The sequence below is a fragment of the Rutilus rutilus genome, assembly GCF_951802725.1.
Source record: "Rutilus rutilus genome assembly, chromosome: 4".
NCBI lineage: Eukaryota > Metazoa > Chordata > Actinopteri > Cypriniformes > Leuciscidae > Rutilus > Rutilus rutilus.
In genome coordinates this window covers 14,046,725-14,066,637 of record NC_140212.1, presented here as the reverse complement: position 1 = coordinate 14,066,637, position 19,913 = coordinate 14,046,725, and the positions used below count along the sequence as shown (strand labels likewise).

At 41.9% G+C, this 19,913-nt stretch overlaps 1 protein-coding gene across 1 annotated transcript; it reads right to left on the bottom strand.

Moving 5' to 3' along the window:
• Nucleotides 1-58: 58 nt before the first annotated feature.
• Nucleotides 59-18,883, bottom strand: LOC311288989 (plexin-C1). The gene is made up of 6 exons (XM_084406724.1): nucleotides 17,900-18,883; nucleotides 17,550-17,675; nucleotides 16,883-17,014; nucleotides 2,224-2,330; nucleotides 1,980-2,091; nucleotides 59-79 (listed from the first exon to the last, which is right to left on the bottom strand). The coding sequence occupies exons 1-6, from the start codon at nucleotides 18,806-18,808 to the stop codon at nucleotides 74-76; spliced, it is 1,392 nt and encodes a 463-aa protein (XP_084262850.1). The 5' UTR covers nucleotides 18,809-18,883; the 3' UTR covers nucleotides 59-73.
• Nucleotides 18,884-19,913: the final 1,030 nt, after the last annotated feature.

The following is a 19,913-nucleotide window of genomic DNA, read 5'->3' as shown; positions in this document are numbered from 1 at the left end:
ATATTCAAGCAGTTCCTCAGTGTCAGCGTCTCTGTGATCTTCTGATCCTCTACAGCAACTATAGCTGAGACTTTTAAATCTGAATGGATTACAAAAAAAAAAAAAAATCAGAATGAGATTTTATAAATGATTACGTGGCTTTCTGGATATAGTTAGTCATCTCATCACAAAAAAAAAACAAAAAAAAAAACAGAAGTTTGATCAGGACTCAGGATTCTCACATTTATATTTACTGTATGCATTTGCCAGACATTAGAATCCAAAGTGGCTTACACTGCATGCAAGATATACTATATTTGATCAGTTCAGTCTTGTCTATTTTTTTTTTGCGGCTTCAGAAGTGTCATGACTCGAGGCTTACTACCATGGTTACGGTTGCTGAGAAAGTGAGAGGAAATAACTCGTGGAAATAAGACATTTCTTGTGCGGTTGCTCTGTGGTCATACAATTTAGACAGAACTTTCCTCCCTACAGCCGAACAGACACACATATTACTGAATCAATGTGACAAGTCCCTGAGTTTAAATGAAAAAAACAAACAAAACAAAAACACACAGATTATAGGAAAAAAATGATGTTAATTACTGTAGTAGTGAAGGCAATTTCGGAATACGGCATTTTATGTATGTCATCATAGGTTATGTATTGCTGATTTGAGTCTGATGTTGTGTATTTACACTTTCTTGATCTGTTATTTGGAAATCATTTGTGCTAATTGTCTTTTATCCACCTTATTTTAATCTAGTAAAAGCGGCCATTTTTAACTTTGAACGTGCTTGGCTTCTGATGTCATACGCTTCCAGTTACTTTAGTTGTACAAAAACAGTCCGTTATGCTTGATATTGCAAAATATCTTGATATTGTAAACTGGAATTTGTTATAACATTATCTTCATTTATTATTATAATCATATACTCACTGGTTTGTTGCACAAATAGTTTAACCATTTCCTGAACTTTTTTACTCTTCCAGTTAATTACCTTTAGCAGCTAATGAATCAGAAATCTCTCATATTCACAGTAAACAGCTTAATTTAAATTAAATTAATTAAAATTACTTTTAACATACTTAAAGGGATGGTTCACCCAAAAATCAAAATGCTGTCATCCTTTACTCACCCTCAAGTTGTTCCAAACCTGTATAAATTGTATAAACACACTGTATAAACACAAAAGATGATATTTTGAAGATATGGTTAACCAAACAGTTGATGGACCCCATTGACTTCCAGTATGGAGAAATAAAATACTATGGAAATCAAGGGGAAATAATTTTTTATTTTTGGGTGCACTATCCCTTTAAGTATACATAATGTCATACTCCTATTGTATGAAATATGCTAAACTAAAAAGTTATGTCACATAGCTCTTTAAATATATTTGTAATTATACATTTGCAATGATGAGGTTGCAATTATGTACATTTAAAATATATCAACGCATTGAATGACACTACAGTTCAAATTTAAATCAAGTACTTGACTTATTAAAACAAAGATTTAAAATATTCTTTAAAGTATTTTTTTTTTTTTTTGAAATTATTACGAAGTGCATTTTTTAAGTGTACTTTAGTGTGGTAAGTGTTTAGTCATGGAAGTGTACTTTCGTTAATATATATATATAAATAAATAAATATATACTTTTAAAATATGAAGTACACTACAAGTGCACATTCAGTACAATTAAGCAAACAACTACACCAATCCAATGTACTGACAGAGAACCAACCTCCAGTATAAAGTTTGTGGCCTGGAAAACTACAGGAGCAGTTTGGGAAAACTGCAGTCAGATCAGACCCATCACACAGATTCACACTTCCTTTGGTGAAGGAACATGAGAAGGCGGGATTTCCTGTGCTCTCCAGACTCAAGGCAAGATTTAGCGTAACCTGTGTAGGAGAGGGTATTGATATGTCAATAGGAATTGCTAATATGTTGTCAAAGGAATGAAAAATAGTTATATTTCAAACAAATATAACACCTTTCCGGAAGATTTGTCATCCCAAGCCTGAAAAGAAACCAGAGGTTCCTGAAGTGAGTCTTTTGGGGTGGACAACCATGGAGATTTTGAACATTCGTCCTGGTTGGAACATCTAGACAAGCAGAAATATAATTTAGAGTTGTTATGACAGGTTGCATCATGTTGGCCATGTTACTGATTTTTTTTTAAGTAGCTAGCATATATACTTAATAAATACTTCACAAGTGCAACATATGAATCTGACCTCTGTGTGTTCACATTCACACACCAGCCGCAGAGAGGATCCAGAGCAGCTCTGCAGTCTTTCAGAGAGCTGTATTTAGCACACTGAACCACAGACACTCTTCTGAGCTACATCAAAAACATGAGCAGAAAGCAAGTAAACATCCTCTATTGCGTTCCCACTGCTTTTTAAAATGAGAAATAAAACCCCAGATATGTTGATTACAGCAGTCAGAAGAAATTTGTAGTCAGTTACAGTCGTTCCCTCAGCATTGCAGCAGTGTTAGATAGTTCTCTTACGAGAGGTCTCTCGTACGCTAGGGGGAAATCCCTTGTCCACGAGATACTGAAGCCAAGAAAATTATCCTTAACCATCTGGGGACCAAGCTGTTTTTGGGGTCCTTGAGATGTTCTGACATGCTCTGACATTTGTGCTTTTTTCAGTTATTTATAAACATGTTAATGGCAAAGGTGTAAATTCACTCTATATAGCACAAACAGGGCTACCATAATATGCGAGCAACGTGTATGTAGATGTTTGTATTTTTAAGAGAATAATGTTTATGCGTGGTTATTGGAAAAGAATTAAATGAAAGTTGCTGAATTAAGACCACAAAACACATATTAAATATGTGTCCACAAGACTTTTGACTAATTGATGTTGACTCTTTGAGTTCTAGCTTCAAAATTATGTGAAAATAGTCTTGCTTTATCGTTCACAAAAAAAAAAAAATACATTGATTTAAATGGTGTAAAACAGGTTTTGCTTGGAAAGCCAATATGCGAGGGGGAGGAGTAGTTTACACCTTAGATTACAATGTCCCAGTCCCACCCACTCTGCATAATGACTCTGCATAATTAGCCATTCATTCAGGTGTGACACTGACTGAGCCACAATGCAAGGACAAAAGATGTATTTAGAAGAAGACTTATATTGACCATTTAAGATTTCGCTTACATCTATCTTGTAAATATGTTTTGCTATTTTATTAAAAATGTTACAATAACAACAATAATTACAATTTCAACAATATTTCAAGTGTACTCTCTCTTTGTAAAAAAGAAAAAAGATTATAGGCCTACATTTTATCATAATCATTAGTTTGAATATAGCAAATATATATATATATATATTAGGGCCGGGACATTAACATATAAAAAACAGGACATATAAAAAAAATAACGCAGATTAATCCATTCCGTATTGACCTTTGAACTTGGAGCCGTTAAAATGAAGGAGGGAGACGAGAACGCGCTGGCGCTGCCTGGATCATTGATTGGAACATTTACTTATAAAAAAACAGCCGGCATTTCAACGTTGATTCACCGGTGAACGTAAGGGACCAAGGTCGAATCAATGTTGGATTATGTTTCGATTGTGCAAAACGAATCAACGTTGAAATCGTGACGTTGTTTCATTGTTGATTTCGTGACGTTGTTTCACCGTCTCTTCTTTCAATATGGGTGAATAAATATTGTATGTCGACGTTGTTGAACCAATGATGAATTATGCTTCGGTTTTGCAAATTGAATCAACGTTGATATCGTGACGTTGTTTCACCGTATTACCTTTCATCATGGGATAATGAGTCATGACAATGCTGACTGAATTTGTGATTAACTGTACACTAAAATATTGTTAACTGTCAAATTACTTGCAGCAATGGCTTAATTAAACACATTTAATAAAAATATAACACATGCTCAAGATTGTAAAACGTTTTATTCTGAAAAAACAAAAGTCTAAAAATACTTTCTAAAACAGATGAAAAACATCTCAAACTTTAAATTTCAGCATTTTCGAAGTAATGTTAAAAACCGGTAAAGCAAGTGTAAATAATGTTTATAATTTAATATCAAATGTATAATTTAATAATGTTCAATAATTTAATAATGTTCAATTGTATTGTATTGATTATTTGCTAGGCACAAATATTTCAATGCTCACCCTTTGAACATTTGAAAATTATTTCAATAACATGTTCAACACAATTATTTTTAATTGATTGACAGCCCTAATTTATATGCAATTAAAATGCGATTAATTTCGATTAATTAATTACAAAGCCTCTAATTAATTAGATTAATTTTTTTAATCGAGTCCCGGCCCTAATATATATATATATATAATATATAATATATATAAATATATATAAATAATATAGTTATATATAGTTATATATATATATATATATATAACGTTAGATATGTGCAGAAATTGCTAAACAAAAGATTATTTGATGTGGCAGTATATTCTACAGTAGCCTAAAAACTGTACCCAAATCTAGTCATCAAGTGACTGACTGTAACGTTGTTTTTATGAAATATTATGGCATATAAATGCTAATTTGCAGTTTAATACGTTGCTTATACAAATACATTTTATTTCAACATATTCCAGTCGATTTTTACTCATCTCAGTAGGCTATAGCAAAGCAGTTTATTCTTTCACACACAGATGCGTGATTCATATTTAGGCTAAACAGTCTTTACAAATATGTACCCTTCATTCATCTCACAGAAAGGCGAGTCATATTATAGAAATGCGATTCATCTTTTTGTGGTTTGCATAGGCCTACACTAACGTTATTCCATAACGTTATTCCACACTTGAGAAAAGAAAACAGCCTACTTCACTCCTCAGCGGGATCTGCTCCTCATATCAGGAGATATTGCTCCTCATATCAGCATGTTCTGAGGAAACTTATGCCTCACTCGATTGCGACGCGCTTTGTTTACAGCTGATGTGGGGGCGTTTCACAGACTGAAATGGTTCTCAGAATTTGCATTTGAATAGCACGCGCTCTCCGGGGAGTGGTCAAATTACTTTTGAATGGCTCGTAATGAGCTCGACTGGAGTTGCTCTCTTTTTGTACAGATTGCAGAAGCTGAGAATATTTATTTTTTATATAAATTACTTAATTTAAAAGCTGCGATCTCAAGCTTTATGCCCGTGGTCTGTTTGACTGTTTGACTGAATTTTCGCGGAGTTATAGATCATTTTCGAACGCGTTTCAAATGGGAGTTTACTGACAGAGAGAAGGCATCATGTTAATATTTCTTTATTTGTCAAAAAGCAAAACACTTTATTTTTATTGTGAGTATACAGAAAAAAAATAGAAACTTTTGTATTAATGTAAAACGCGTTGCGGCAGCATGCAGACATAGGCAAGACGGCTCGCGTGCCTATTGGCTGCTCTGCGGCAACTGCAGCAGCCTATCGAGCGAGGCCTAGCGTGACGTCAGACCCAATGGGGTGCTTCGCGCCCACTGCGTCACGTCCCGCCGAAACGGGCGTGGCCTAGGCCTATAAATTCAGCTCGCAGGCAGCTATTTCTGATTTTTCATCTCTTCAGCGAAGCACACGCATCGCTGGATCCCGAGAGAAGCCGCGCCGTCTGAAGAAGCATCTGCAGCGGGACGAGTCGCCTCTGAAGTCGCTGGCCGCGCCGCCTTCAACCGCCTTCCCGCCGCGCTATCCGGCGCTCATATCCTTTTTCTCTCTGCTGCGTGTGTGTTCGCCGCCGCGACACACACTGTCTAAAAGAGCTGCGTCTTTTTCAAGATGCCATCCTGCGGCTCGTGCAGAGCCACACTCAGTGACGGGGACCGCCATGTTATCTGCGCTTCCTGCCTGGGTGAGGATCATGCAGGTCTCGCGCTCGCTGACGGCGGCTGCCCTCATTGCGAGCAGTTGCCCATGGCGACTCTTGAGGACTCGTATGGCACTCTTCGCCGAGACTGCACCCCCGCCCGCTGTAGTGCCGCGCCATAAAAAGCGCCGTGCTCAGCGGGTCCCGGAACCTTCCCCCACCCGCCCAAGCTCGCCGGTTCGCCCGCCAGCTTCACCGGCCTCGTCAGCGTCTCTTCCTGACGGACAGCGGCCGCCGTCTGCCGCCGCTTCCGTTGTTGATGCTGATGAAAGAGCCACGTCGGGGGAAGATGATTCCTGCTCTCTCCTGGCCTCGGGCAGTGAGGATTGGGCGAGCTCTGCTGATTTCGCTCCATCTGCTCGCGCAGAGGCAAGAGAGCCAGCATCGAGTCAGAGCTGATGCGTGTACTCGCACAGGCCGCAGCGAGCCTCGGCCTCAAGTGGACTACGCCTGAGCAGCCTGCTAACAACCGGCTGGACGGATATTTTCTCCCTGGGGAGTGCGCTTCGCCTGCTTCCAGACCAGCGCCTTTTCTTCCCGAGCTTCATGAAGAAGTCGCTAAGTCTTGGAGCGCCCCCCATTCTGCTAGAATGCGCTCTTCTGTTTCGCTAGCATTCTCCGCTGTTGACGATGCTAAAAACAGAGGCTACCATTCGCTGCCGCCGGTCGAAGAATCGATAGCCCAACCACTTATGCCCGCCCTCTGCTGGACGACGCGCTAAGCTGGCGCTACCTTCTAAAGCTTGCCGCACTACGTCAAGCCTGCTCGGTCGCGCTTTCTCCGCTGCTGGGCTGGCTGCGTCAGCGCTGCACACTATGGCCACATTGCAAATTTTCCAGGCCGATCTCCTCCGAAAGCTGGACGAGAGAGGACCTGATGCAATTTGCGTGCCAGACTTAAGAAGTGCTACGGACCTCGCTCTCCGCGCTACTAAGTCTGCTGCACAGGCCATAGGACGGAGCATGGCCTCTCTCACCGTAGCTGAGAGACACCTGTGGTTGACGCTTTCCGAAATGTCTGAGTCTGAGCGCGCCGCGTTCCTCGACGCTCCGCTGTCTCCCGCTGGCCTTTTCGGAACTTCCGTTAAGGATTTAGCGGAGAGGTTTGCAGAGGTACAGAAAGCGTCACAGGCTATGAAGCACTTCCTACCGAAGCGCTCCAGTTCTTCAGCAGGCCGTGCAAGACCGTCTGCCCAGAGCTCTCAGCCTCAGCCTCCGCCCACCGCCGCCACTTCGCAGCGCCGACAGGCCCGAAGCGCGAGACCGCGCTCTCGGTCATCTGCGGTAAAGCCCGAGGTCCCGAAGTCGTCCTAGCACGTCTAGGAAAACGACGGTGTTCAAGTCCCGCTGCGGCCGGGCTTCCACCAAAACTCATCGCTCGTCCAGTTCCAAGAAATGTGACTGTTCAAGTGTATTTAGCAGCCAACAAGCCGGTTCCACTGCCCGCTTGCCTGCACACAAAAGCCGTTTTCACGGCTACCCAGATAAATCCCACAAAGAGCATATTTTCTGGTGTCCCGGCCACGGCCGATGGTGTTATGAGTGTAGACAAAATGCCCACTGCCCAGTGCTCATTCCTACACACAATCACAGCCCATCACACAGGGCTCGCGCACATAAAATCGACCCAGCTCGATTGCGCATTAAACGTAGCAGATGTGCCCACTGCCCAGTGCCCACAATCACTACGTTCTGCATGTCTTGTAAAAGAAATTTTACATTTAGATGTGTTTTTTACTTTCAGATGTGTGCAACTTGTGTTAACGTTGAACATTTATTTTTACTCATAAGCCTTTAAAGAAATATAATCATATAAGCTTGCAGGAACAAAATGTTTTGGGTAGCAAAGAGACTAAGGGCCCTATTTTAACGATCTGAAACGCAAGTGTCAAAGCGCAAAGCGGAAGTAACTTTGTGGGCGGGTCTTGGCGCTGTTGCTATTTTCCCGGCGGGATAAATGACTCTTGCGCCGGGCGCAAATCTAAAAGGGGTTGGTCTGAAGTAGCTTCATTATTCATAGGTGTGGTTTGGGCGTAACGTGAAATAAACCAATCAGAGCATCATCTCACATTCCCTTTAAGAGCAGACGCACTTTTTCCTTGGCGTATTGCTATTATAACGGCGGATTTGCCAGGCGCGCGTCAAGAGCGGTTCACAGCCGAGGAGAGCAACGCTCTCTTCACGGCCGTAAAAGAGAGAGAAGTGACATTGGGGATGGGAGAAACACACCCAAATTAGCTTCGGCTAAACAGGCATATAATAATGTGGGTAAATGTGTAAGCTAGATGTATGCTTTTATAATAAATTATTATATTTATAATAAATTATCTATCTATCTATCTATCTATCTATCTATCTATCTATCTATCTATCTATCTATCTATCTATCTATCTATCTATCTATCTATCTATCGTTTGTAATAATATGATTTGCAAAAATGAAAACTGCTGCTTCTGTGTAGATTAGAGAATCACAGTGTATGAGCGTTTGTGCACTCTATACATTATGCATGCGCCCTTAAAATTGCATAATGAACAACGCGCAACGCGCCACTGACTTTAGACTAGGTTTTTTCTGGCCAGTGGCGCAATTGTTTTATGGAACAGTAAAATAGCACCAGGGAACGTTTGCGCCAAAACACGCCTCCTTTTTTGCGCTGAACCGCCCAGAGAGCGCAAGTTCATTCCCTAGTTTAGCGACGTGCTTCTGTGGAGGGAAAAGCGTGCTTTGCGCGGGTGCAAAATAGGAATGAAACATGCGTCGGTGTACAAAGTCAATTGCGCTGGGTGCAAGATAGGGCCCTATGAGTACTCAAGTGACCTTTTGTGTACTCCAAGTGTGAAAAGTATGTGCGCAGCTTTGATAGAAATAGATATAAGCAAAATGTGTGAAAAAGCTGCAGCTAAAAACAGGAAACTTTTGCAGACGTGGTATTGTTCTGTCTAGATAGAATTTATCTTGAACAAAGACGTGTTGCCTTTTAAGGTAACTAAGGCGATCTTTTGACAGACCAGGATGTGTTTTGTGTATATAAGCTGGGCAAAAAGGAGAAGTCGGGGCCCTTCTCATATCAGACTGACTGATGTGTGAACAGCCAATTTCTTGCAAGAAATAAAGCTGATCTTTGTTAACCTTTGAGATATCCTACTGTCTTCCAATTATTATTTAAAGTTGAGAAAAGAATTTCCACAACAGTCTCCAGGTTTCTGTAAAAACGAAACCAGTGTGCATTCGCTCTGCCCAGGCGGACAATGCTTTCGGTGTGATAAATGTGCCCACTATTCCGCGCCCACATCCACACATAGACATGACAAATCCTACGGGATTCGTCCAGCCCTCCCCTTCTCGGTTTGCCACCGCAGAGGAGTCGAGCGCGAGCAATCTGCCCGCTGTCATCAGCGCGCCCTCTGCCTCAAATGTCATAAACGCGACGCTTATGTTGCGGCACACCAAAGCCCCCCGGTCGCCAAGCGACCAGCGTGCGCTTCGCATTCAACCCCTAGCCACCCGTGCAGATGCATGGGCAAGGCTGCCCGGGGTTACGAAATGGGTGCTAGACATTATAGAAAGAGGCTATTCGCTACAGTTTCGCCGACGCCCGCGCCGCTATACAGCGCGCGTCGAGACCATGGTAAAAACAGAAGTAGCACACCTACTTCAAGCCGAAATTAAGTGAAACTATTGAGCAAAGGGGCCATAGAGCCGTTATCTCAAGCTCAGAGCGAAGGGCGGCTGTACAGCAGATACTTCCTGGTACCGAAAAAAGACCGGGGTCTCAGACCCATTCTAGATCTGAGGCAGCTGAACAAAGTGCTTGCAAAGCGAAAGTTCAGAATGCTCACGACCAGAAAAATTCTCGCGCAGATTCGCAGAGAAGATTGGTTTGTGTCAATAGATCTGAAAGACGCGTATTTTCAAATACAGATAGCGTCACGTCACAGGCGATATTTGAGATTCGCCTTCAAGGGCCAGGCATATCAGTACACAGTCCTTCCGTTTGGCTTGTCCCTGGCGTGGGTGTACATTTACGATGTGCATGGACGCGGCGCTTGCACCCCTCAGACTACGAGGCATGCGAGTATTGAACTACTTGGATGACTGGCTGATTCTAGCTCAATCTCACTCGGTGCTCATAGAGCACAGGACCATTTTACTCGATCACCTCGAGAATCTGGGTCTCAGAGTCAATTGGGCAAAGAGTTCTTTGTTCCCCAGACAGATATTATCTTTTCTGGGCACAGAACTGGACTCGCTCTCTATGATAGCGCGACTGACACCTCAGCGCGTACTAGACATTCAGCGCGCAGCGAGCTCTTTCCGCTGCGGTGCATCTGTCCCGCTCAGGAAATTTCAGAGGATGCTGGGTCTCATGGCCTCAGCATCATCAGTACTCCAGTTGGGCTTGCTACGCATGTGCCCGCTACAGTTCTGGCTGAAAGCGCGAGTTCCGCGCCGAGCGTTGGCTTCCGGTCTGCTTCGTCTCAAGGTCAATCAGAAATGCATCGCAGCTCTGAAACCTTGGAAAGCAAACGACTGGTACCAAGCTAGTGTAAGCCTGGGGACTTCCTCGAGTGTGAAGGTAGTGTCTACGGACGCGTCCTCCACTGGATGGGGAGCGCTGCTCGAGGGCAGACCGTTCTTCGGCCAATGGTCAGAACGAGAGAAGCTTCTCCACATAAACTGCCTCGAAATGCTGGCAGTAGACAACGCGCTGACGCGTTTTCGTCCCCAAATACAAGGACACCACGTCCTGGTCCACTTGGACAACATGTCAGTGGTGTCCTACATAAACCGCCAGGGCGGCCTCAGGTCCAGAAACCTGTACAGGCTGACAGAACGCCTCCTGGTGTGGGCTCAGAGCAACCTGCTCTCACTGAGAGCAGCGCATGTGCCAGGGCTCCTGAACGTAGGACCGGACAGACTGTCCAGGAACAATGTTCCGACAGGCGAGTGGTCTCTACACCCACAGACAGTACAGCTGCTGTGGAAGAAATTCGGCAGAGCGGAGATAGACCTGTTCGCGTCTCAAGAAAACGCTCACTGCCCAGAATTTTTCTCCAAGAGCAGAAACGCGCTGGCTCATGTTTGGCCTCGCTGCCCGCTCAATGCATTTCCTCCCGTCTCTCTCCTGACTCAGGTGATAGAGCGGATCAGGGAAGAAGGATGCTCAGTGCTACTCGTAGCGCCGTTCTGGAAGAACCAGCCCTGGTTCCCAGTTCTGATGCAGCTAGAGAGCACTGCCCCATGGCCAGTGCCAGTGAGGAGGGACCTCCTCTCTCAGGCCAAGGGCTCGATTTGGCATCCGCGCCCAGAGCTGTGGTCCCTTCACGTTTGGGCCATCAACGGGTACCCGCTGACCTCCCAAGCGGAGTGTTAAGCACGATCACGCAGGCTAGAGCTCCGTCTACGCGACGTCTCTATTCCTCAAAATGGTCAGTGTTCTCCAGCTGGTGCACGGCTCGTGGCTTGTCGCCCCCGGACTGTGGGGTGACGGAGGTTCTCTCCTTCCTACAAGAGCTGTTGGATAAGGGCAGGACCCCTTCCACGCTCAAAGTCTATGTGGCGGCCATTGCAGCATTCTCGAACGCAGAGTCTGGTCAGTCAATAGGAAGGAACGATCTAGTCATCCGCTTCCTTAGAGGAGCTAAGAGACTGAATCCTCCCAGACCTCCCTCTGTCCCCGTATGGGACCTTTCCACGGTGCTAGAGGCCATGAAAGGTCACCCATTCGAGCCTTTACAGACCATCGGTCTTAAACACCTGTCTTTCAAGACAGTGTTTCTTTTGGCTCTCGCTTCAGTGAAGCGCATAGGGGACTTACACGCGCTCTCAGTGAGTGCGACGTGCATGGAATTTGGGCCTAATGACTCAAGAGTTATACTCAAACCCAGGCACGGCTACGTTCCAAAATCCCTCAACACACCGTTTAGGGCGCAGGTCATTTCCCTGTCAGCCCTACAGGTCTCTGACGAGGAAGGAGACGCGAGCTTCCTTTGCCCAGTCAGGGCATTAAGAGCTTATGTGTCTCGCTCATCTGTCTTCAGACAGACGGAGCAGCTCTTTGTTTCATTTAGCGGACGCTCCAAGGGGCTGGCCGCGTCGAAACAAAGCCTATCCAGATGGATAGTTGACGCCATTGCGCTGGCATACACTTCCAAGGGCATGCAGTGTCCGTTGGGTGTCAGAGCGCACTCCACGAGAAGCATGGCTTCATCGTGGGCCTGGTCGAGTGGGATTGCCTTACAAGATATATGTATGGCGGCAGGCTGGGCCTCCCCGTCTACATTTATAAGGTTCTATAACCTAGAGGTTCCCGCCTTACAGGCCAGGCTGTTGTCGGTCTAAATGCACCAGTACTGTCTGTTCCGATGCTATTGGTTCAGCATACTGTGTCTGCTGAGCGCTGCCCTACAGCAATGCTTGCTGATCGACGTATAAATGGCAGGACCCATGATTTTCCATCAGCTCAGGCCGCACCCCGCCCTGGCTGTATGATGACATCTGCGTCTTAAGGACGCTGTTGCATGTGGAAGAGCGCGGCTCCGCCCTCCCTCTTCCCAGACTCCCTGTGAGTTCCCCTGGTGATTATGCACTATATGAACCCTGGGCTTCGCCCCTGGGTCTTTGGTGTTGATCCCAGCAAGCACGGCGTTTTACATTGGGTCCCCTAGCGCAGCGGTCCCCAACCTTTTTTGCGCCACGGACCGGTTTAATATCAGACAATATTTTCACGGACCGGCCTTTAAGGTGCGGCGGATAAATACAACAAAATATAAAAAACAATTAAATATAATAATAAACGTGAATCCAATGTGTAGGCTTACTTGCAATTTTATTAGCAGGGTACTCGTAATATCGCGCCTAAAGACAACTGAGAAAGCCTGAACACAAACAAAAAGCCCCCCAAAAGAAAAAAATCTCCATGTTTACGGTGCTGATGCGATGTAAGTAAGGGTGGCGCTGCCAATAAAGCACCTAAAAGCTGTCACAAAGAACCGATTTTAAGAACCAAAATTAATGATTATGAATATGTAAAATATAGCAGGAGACATTTTAATTGTTTAATAATAAACAAGTGTTTTCTGTGCAAAGATGAAGTTGACAATGCTGACTCGATCTTCGCAGTATGCCTAGTGAACGCGCCAGAGAGAAATGCACATTTCATACGAATTAAGCAGAGAACAGTCAGTTTTCTTTTGTTTTGAATTGTTCTGTTTAAAATTAGACATTTCAAGCTTTCTATGTCTCAGGTCTGTGAGGCAAGTAGGCTACCTTATACGCAGAATTTCGGTTAATTTATGAGATCAGCTCCAGTTCACGCGCCCGCGCCTCCGTGTCCTGATTAAATATTTTCTATTATATTTACTTCTTATTAAATCCTGGCAATTGGGTGATGAAACATTGATTAAAATTAAGATACAATTAATACAAAACGAAATACAATTTAAAGACAGGCTTGCTTTCTGTCTGAGGTCTCTGTGAAAGTTTTAAAGCAGTCTTTTTGTGCCGCTTTCAGAGCGCTGCACGTCCATAAGGGTGAACAGTCCCATCCGAACAACAATTATTATTATTATTATTATTATTATTTTTTTTTTTGTGAAATAGGCTACATTTCTAAATTAATTCGACTTATAGTCCAGTGCGACTTAGGCTATATTATGTTTTTTCTTCTTCATGACGCATTTTTTTTACTGATGCGACATATACTCCGGAGCGATTTATAGTCCGGAAAATACGTTAAGTTATATATTCTTTCTGTGAGGCCCGGTACCAAATGTCCCACGGACCGGTACCGGTCCGCGGCCCGGGGGTTGGGGACCTCTGCCCTAGCGTAAGATACTTACGCAGTACGAGAAGGAGAACGTACTCGGTTACGTAACCTCGGTTCTCTCTAGAAGAGGGAACGAGTACTGCGTATCTTGCCGTGCATGCACACGCTCTGGTTAAGCTTAAAATGAAATTAAGCTGGTTAAGATGAAAAACCAGAAATAGCTGCCTGCGAGCTGAATTTATAGGCCTAGGCCACGCCCGTTTCGGCGGGACGTGACGCAGTGGGCGCGAAGCACCCCATTGGGTCTGACGTCACGCTAGGCCTCGCTCGATAGGCTGCTGCAGTTGCCGCAGAGCAGCCAATAGGCACGCGAGCCGTCTTGCCTATGTCTGCATGCTGCCGCAACGCGTTTTACATTAATACAAAATTAAGGATCATTTTCTTGGCTTCAGTATCTCGTGGAAAAGGGATTTTCCCCTAGCGTAAGATACTTACGCAGTACTCGTTCCCTCTTCTAGAGAGAACCGAGGTTACGTTAGTAACCGAGTACGTTTCTTACAGTTTTTTACGATTGCTATGACAGATTTTTCAATACATTTAACAATTTTCCAAAACAGTTAGCACTACATCCGTCTGTGTAAGCTATACTATTAAAACATTTCTCGTTGCTTTAACACAAAATGCATACAATTAACACAAATTTAAAATGCTTGAACTTCTTTTACACACAAGCTCAAACAAGACCAAAATAATGGATTTTTACTGCCAAATTTACCAATGCTTTCACACTTTATGTCAGAACAGATAACACCATGTTCTAAACCTAACCTTACAGGCTAAAGTCAAACTGAACAGCTGTTTATATTGTGAATTGAAACACAAATATATCCCCTGTATTTTATTCCATTGCTACTGAGAAACAGCTGATTGAATTATGCAAATAGATAATTAGAAGACGACTCTTTTTTTTTTTATTCTTCTGGTGCTTTTTCTGTTCGTATATTTTGTATTTTCACATTATTCCATTGCTAGTGAGAAACAGCTGATTGAAGTTATGCAAATATGGGACAATGTGGCATTCCACCATTCCCTTGCAGTCACAGCCTGGTTTGACGCCCATCAGAGGATGATGTCCATTTTCCTTCCCTTTCCTCAACCCCATTGAGGAGTTTTTTGAGGAGATGAAAGGTTTTTGACCATCGTCCACAGGACCAAATGTCCCTCCTGGATGCAAAAGATGCTGCATACCAAGACATCACAGCTGAACACTGCCAGGGGTGGATAAGGAATGTTACTGTAAAAGATTCTTCCCAAGATGCCTTGCCAGGGAAGATATCAGGTGTGATGTGGATGAGAACATGTGGACAAATGCGGAAGACCGGGCAGATTAGAAGATGGCTTTTTCTGTTTGTATATTTTGTATTTTCACATACAGTAATACTGTAAATGGCAGCTATATTGCATATTTTTGTTATCTTGCAGAAATGTCCTGTTGCAAATAAAGCCGTTACTGCAGCAATTCTGTCTCTGTCTTCTTTTTTTCATAAACCATACATTCTATAAAGCTACTCTAAGAAGGGTCATTTATTTTGTTGTATTGAATTTCTGCTGCAAAAAAAACAACAACAAAATGCATGCATTTACATTACAAACAAAACAAAAATGTAGAGAGACTTAAAAAAAAAAAAAAAAACTGCAGTGCAAAACACAATCTATGATCAATACAATTTAGGGCCCTATTTTAACGATCTGAAATGCAAGTGTCAAAGCGCAAAGCGCAAGTAACTTTGTGGGCGGGTCTTGGCGCTGTTGCTATTTTCCCGGCGGGATAAATGGCTCTTGCGCCTGGCGCGAATCTAAAAGGGGTTGGTCTGAAGTAGCTTCATTATTCATAGGTGTGGTTTGGGCGTAACGTGAAATAAACCAATCAGAGCGACATCTCACATTCCCTTTAAGAGCAGGCGCGCTTGTTCTAAAGCGAATTCCTATTATAACGGCGGATTTGCCAGGCGCACGCGAGGAGCGGTTCACAGCCGAGGAGACCGACGTTCCCGTCAGGGACGTTGGGGATGGAGAAACACACCCAAATTAACTTAGGTTAAACAGGCGTATGATAATTTGGGTAAATGTGTAAGCTAGATGTATGCTTTTATAATAAACTGTCTGTCTATCTATCTATCTATCTATCTATCTATCTATCTATCTATCTATCTATCTATCTTTCGTAATAATGTATGATTTGCAAAAATGATAACTGCTGCGTCTGTGTGTAGATGAGAGAATCAAAGTGTATGCGCATTGTGCACACGCTACATTGATTATGGCCAAGCATGCGCCCTTAAAATAGCATATTAATAACATGCGCAACGCGCCACTGACTTTAAAGGAGTCATAACCTAGTATTACATTGGATACCTACTGCTGTATTATAGTCTTTCAGGCCCTTCTAAAAAAGAGGGGACGTTTGCGCCGGAACACGCCTCTTCTTTGCGCTGAACCGCCCCGGGGAGCGCAAGTGTATTTCTTAGTTAACCGACGTGCTTCTGTGGAGGGAAAAGTCCGCTTTGCGCGGGTGCAAAATAGGAATGATACATGCGTCCGTGTACAAAGTCAATTGCACTGGGTGCAAGATAGGGCCCATAGCCTACTGTCTGTTGTATAAGGGCATACCTGACACATATAAAATAATGCAGTTTCTGTAATTTCAGCTGATGATAGTGTTTTTTTTTTTTTTTGGTCATTGTGTTATGATTGACTAAATGTTCCTGTTGGAAGAGAACATGTGTTAGTGTTTTAAATAATTATTTGATTTTGAAACATGTTTGCAGTGTTTTGTTAGACATAGTGTATTGTGTTAGTGTATTATTGTATTTTGAAAATTATTTTTGGAGTTTAGTTTACAATGTGTGATTTTGAGCATGAAATTAACCGTTTTGCCAATTGTGTGTTGTAGGTGTGTTGGTGTGTTGAGAGTTTAGGAAATTTGTTAAAAGTATTGAAAAATCTGTCATAGCAATCGTAAAAAACTGTAATTTAATGTCAGGATAATATAACGTAAGGTGTGGTGATATAAATGTACATTACACTCGATTTTTTTTTAATGGCTATATTTACAGTTAATTGTGAAAATGCTGCATCATGAAATCGTGAAAAGGTGCCAAAGTCTTAATGCTTCACAAATTTTGTCAAGCTTGAAAAAAACAACAGGTTAAAACTGAGTATCACTTTTTATTAACTGTACAGTTTTAAACCTCACCTCTTTCTTCAGAGCGATGAAGATATGTTTGAAATCTGTATCAAAGTGCATTCTGGGAAGCACTGCTCGTTCATCATCAGATTTGTACAGCACTATTGGACAGCCTGGTGTGAATTTCTCATCCAACATAAACTAAAAATACAAACTGCATCATTATCCAAACTTTACTCAAATCAAATCATTATATGATTGTGATGCTTTATTCATGTAGTTTATTCGTGTCACTAAGATATCGAGTACCTATCACCGAATGATTATTCACAGATTCCACAAAAGTGCTCAAGTTTCTCAGAAATGCAGAAACTAAGTTAAAAACTATAAAGCAGATCTAACATTTATTTCTCCAAGTGTCTGTGTGTAGGTCCTATACTTTTTTTTTATAATTGAAGTTCTGTTTTGTGTAATAATGTGAATGGCCAAATCCACAGATCTAATATTATTTTTGCTCTCAATAGTAAGTTTGAGAAAAAAAACACTTGTTGTGTTTTCAGTAGTTATAGGCCTATCATTTTAATGTCATGACCATTTTTAAACCTAGAGTCCATTTTCATGACCACGTGAATAACATAAATGACACGATAACATAAAACTTACTAACTTACAGCCTTATTCTGTCTACAGAGGAGGGTTTTTCAGAAATTAGTGAAAAATAAGATATGAGACAGACCTTTATCAGTTGTCCATCACTGGTTCCTATGAACAACACAATCCAGGATCCACTTCTAACTGCTGCCACTGATGACATTGAGCTGTACTTGAACACCACAGAGAGCGGCTGAAGGTTACTACCACTCTGCAACACAAAGAACAAAAATATTATGACTTTGGTGAATAGAGAAATTAAGTTTTGTCATGCAACTTATTACATATTATATTACAATTATTATACATAACTCAAATCAGTAGAACAACTAAACATTTGTAAAAAAAAAAAAAACAATTTTTTTTATAATAATAAATAGTTAAAATAAATAAAAAAAAAGCATCTATGAGCACATAATATGCTGATTTTCCAACCTCAGAATCACATTTTTCACCATAAGCGCAGAAACCCTTCACTCGGCCTCGAACTGTACTGATGTCGTACAGAGCCAGCGCGGTGTTCTCCGGATCCTGCTGATTCTGCGCACTGAACACTCCTGCCCAAATATCACCGTTCCCTGAGGGAATAACGGTGGAGGAGACGAGCACTGGACGAGCTTTATCATTGCAGCACTCTATCGTTGCAGCCTGTAGGGATTTGAAGATCTCTTTCTTTTTTCTTTTATTGCTGTCCATCCGCAGGACGTGCACTTTCCTCTCCGAGTCAGTCTTTGCATTGAGAAATAAGTAGGACTCTGAGGGAGAAACTCTCTGGAATCCGTCAACAAACTCCACATCTCTAGCGGTGCTCTGGATGAAGGGGGTTAATCCGTCCTCTATGTTGTTGAAAATCCCACCACTTTGAGACTGTAAAGTGTTCCACAGTTTAACAACAGGATACGGATCTTGAGGTTTTGTTTGTTCGTCCTTTTTCCCAACCAAAAGGTACCTACCGGTACTTGGACCTGCTATGAACGCAACAGATGTCTCATTTTGTCTCGGTCCTACCGATATACTTTCATAGTAAATACTCTTTGTAATGTCATTCAGATCAAGAACTTCGCAGTATCCATCTCTAAAGGTCCCACAGGTTATCAGGGTGTCGTTGTCGTCAAAAGGCACTAGAATGTTGACTCTATTTTGATGAGTGGCATTAGTGATGTCCTTCCTCTTCTCCTCAGAAAGATCGAGTCTCATCTGATGTAGTCGATGGTCAGTAAGAACGAACAACTTACTTTTACCAACTACAAAGTCCTTGATGTCTCCATCAAAGTTCACCACATCACCGCAAATGCAATGTTTAAAAAATGTGACCACTAGTATTGCAAGTAAGTATCCTCTCATCTTGCATATCTGAGAGATCAGCTGAAGTTTCGAGATCTTGTCACAGAGATCAACTGCGCTCAGATGCGCCCACGGCTGAAGTGAATAGAAGTGAAAGCAGCGGCTCTGAAGATGCCTGATGACTTCCTGACTTGTTTTGTAAGTTATACCATTTTATGATTAGACACTTTTCATAATCCTACATAATATAAGAGTAAAAGGAACAAGTATGTAGGCGACTCTCTCTTGAAATCATTTTATTGACAGCAGACTTTATATTTATTATAATCTTAAATAACTCTTATCTTAAATATCTGAACGAGCAGTTGATAGAAAAAGCATAGGTCTACATTTGTAACCTACAGTATATGCAGAAAGAAAGTAGACTAAATAGCCTATCAGTTTAAGAACATAATTCTTTACATTAAAAATCATTATTTAACTCATCGGTTCATGCAACACATTCTGGCATAATAATGATGATGATAATAATAACAAAAACAGCCTAATAATAATATTAGCCAGCTGAACTATTTACACACTTTTGTATATGTGGAATCTTTAGTACACAACACATGTGATGATGATACAATTCAGATCTGTGTTTAGAAGACCTTTTAGTGTTCTTAAGATATTTAAGGTTTATATCATGTTAGAGATATAGACAAATTATATTATATTATATTTTAGAGTAACCACGCTGTGTTCTCTGACATGTGTGCTGGTGACTTGCAGTTCATGTGTGCTTGTTAATTTAAATCAGACAAGACTCTTTTTTAAAGGATTTTATGTTTGGCATGTTTATTAGTAAGTATGAGGTGTAAGGCAGTAATGATAACATAAATGATCAGATTAATAACAAAAAATAACAGCAGAATTTTGTAGGTGTTTGATGAAAAAGAATCAATGAAAGCATTCTCCTACAAAATAACTGTAAATAAAAAACCAGTCCTCTGCAGGAACTTTGCATTGATTGTAAGAATATATATATATATATATATATATATATATATATATATATATATATATATATAAATAACCACCTGATGTTCAGTCTCAGGATTGCTCTCACACGATATTTGAATGCAGAGGTTGTTGAATAGTTAAAGCATGACAAAACTTTTTT

Coding starts and splice junctions, on each gene's coding strand:
- LOC311288989 (XM_084406724.1), bottom strand. CDS start 18,808: ATGAGAGGATACTTACTTGCAATACTAGTGGTCACATTTTTTAAACAT. Junction 17,676..17,899: donor GTGAAAAATGTGATTCTGAG/GTTGGAAAATCA, acceptor TTTGTGTTGCAG/AGTGGTAGTAACCTTCAGCC. Junction 2,092..2,223: donor GTGAATGTGAACACACAGAG/GTCAGATTCATA, acceptor CTGCTTGTCTAG/ATGTTCCAACCAGGACGAAT.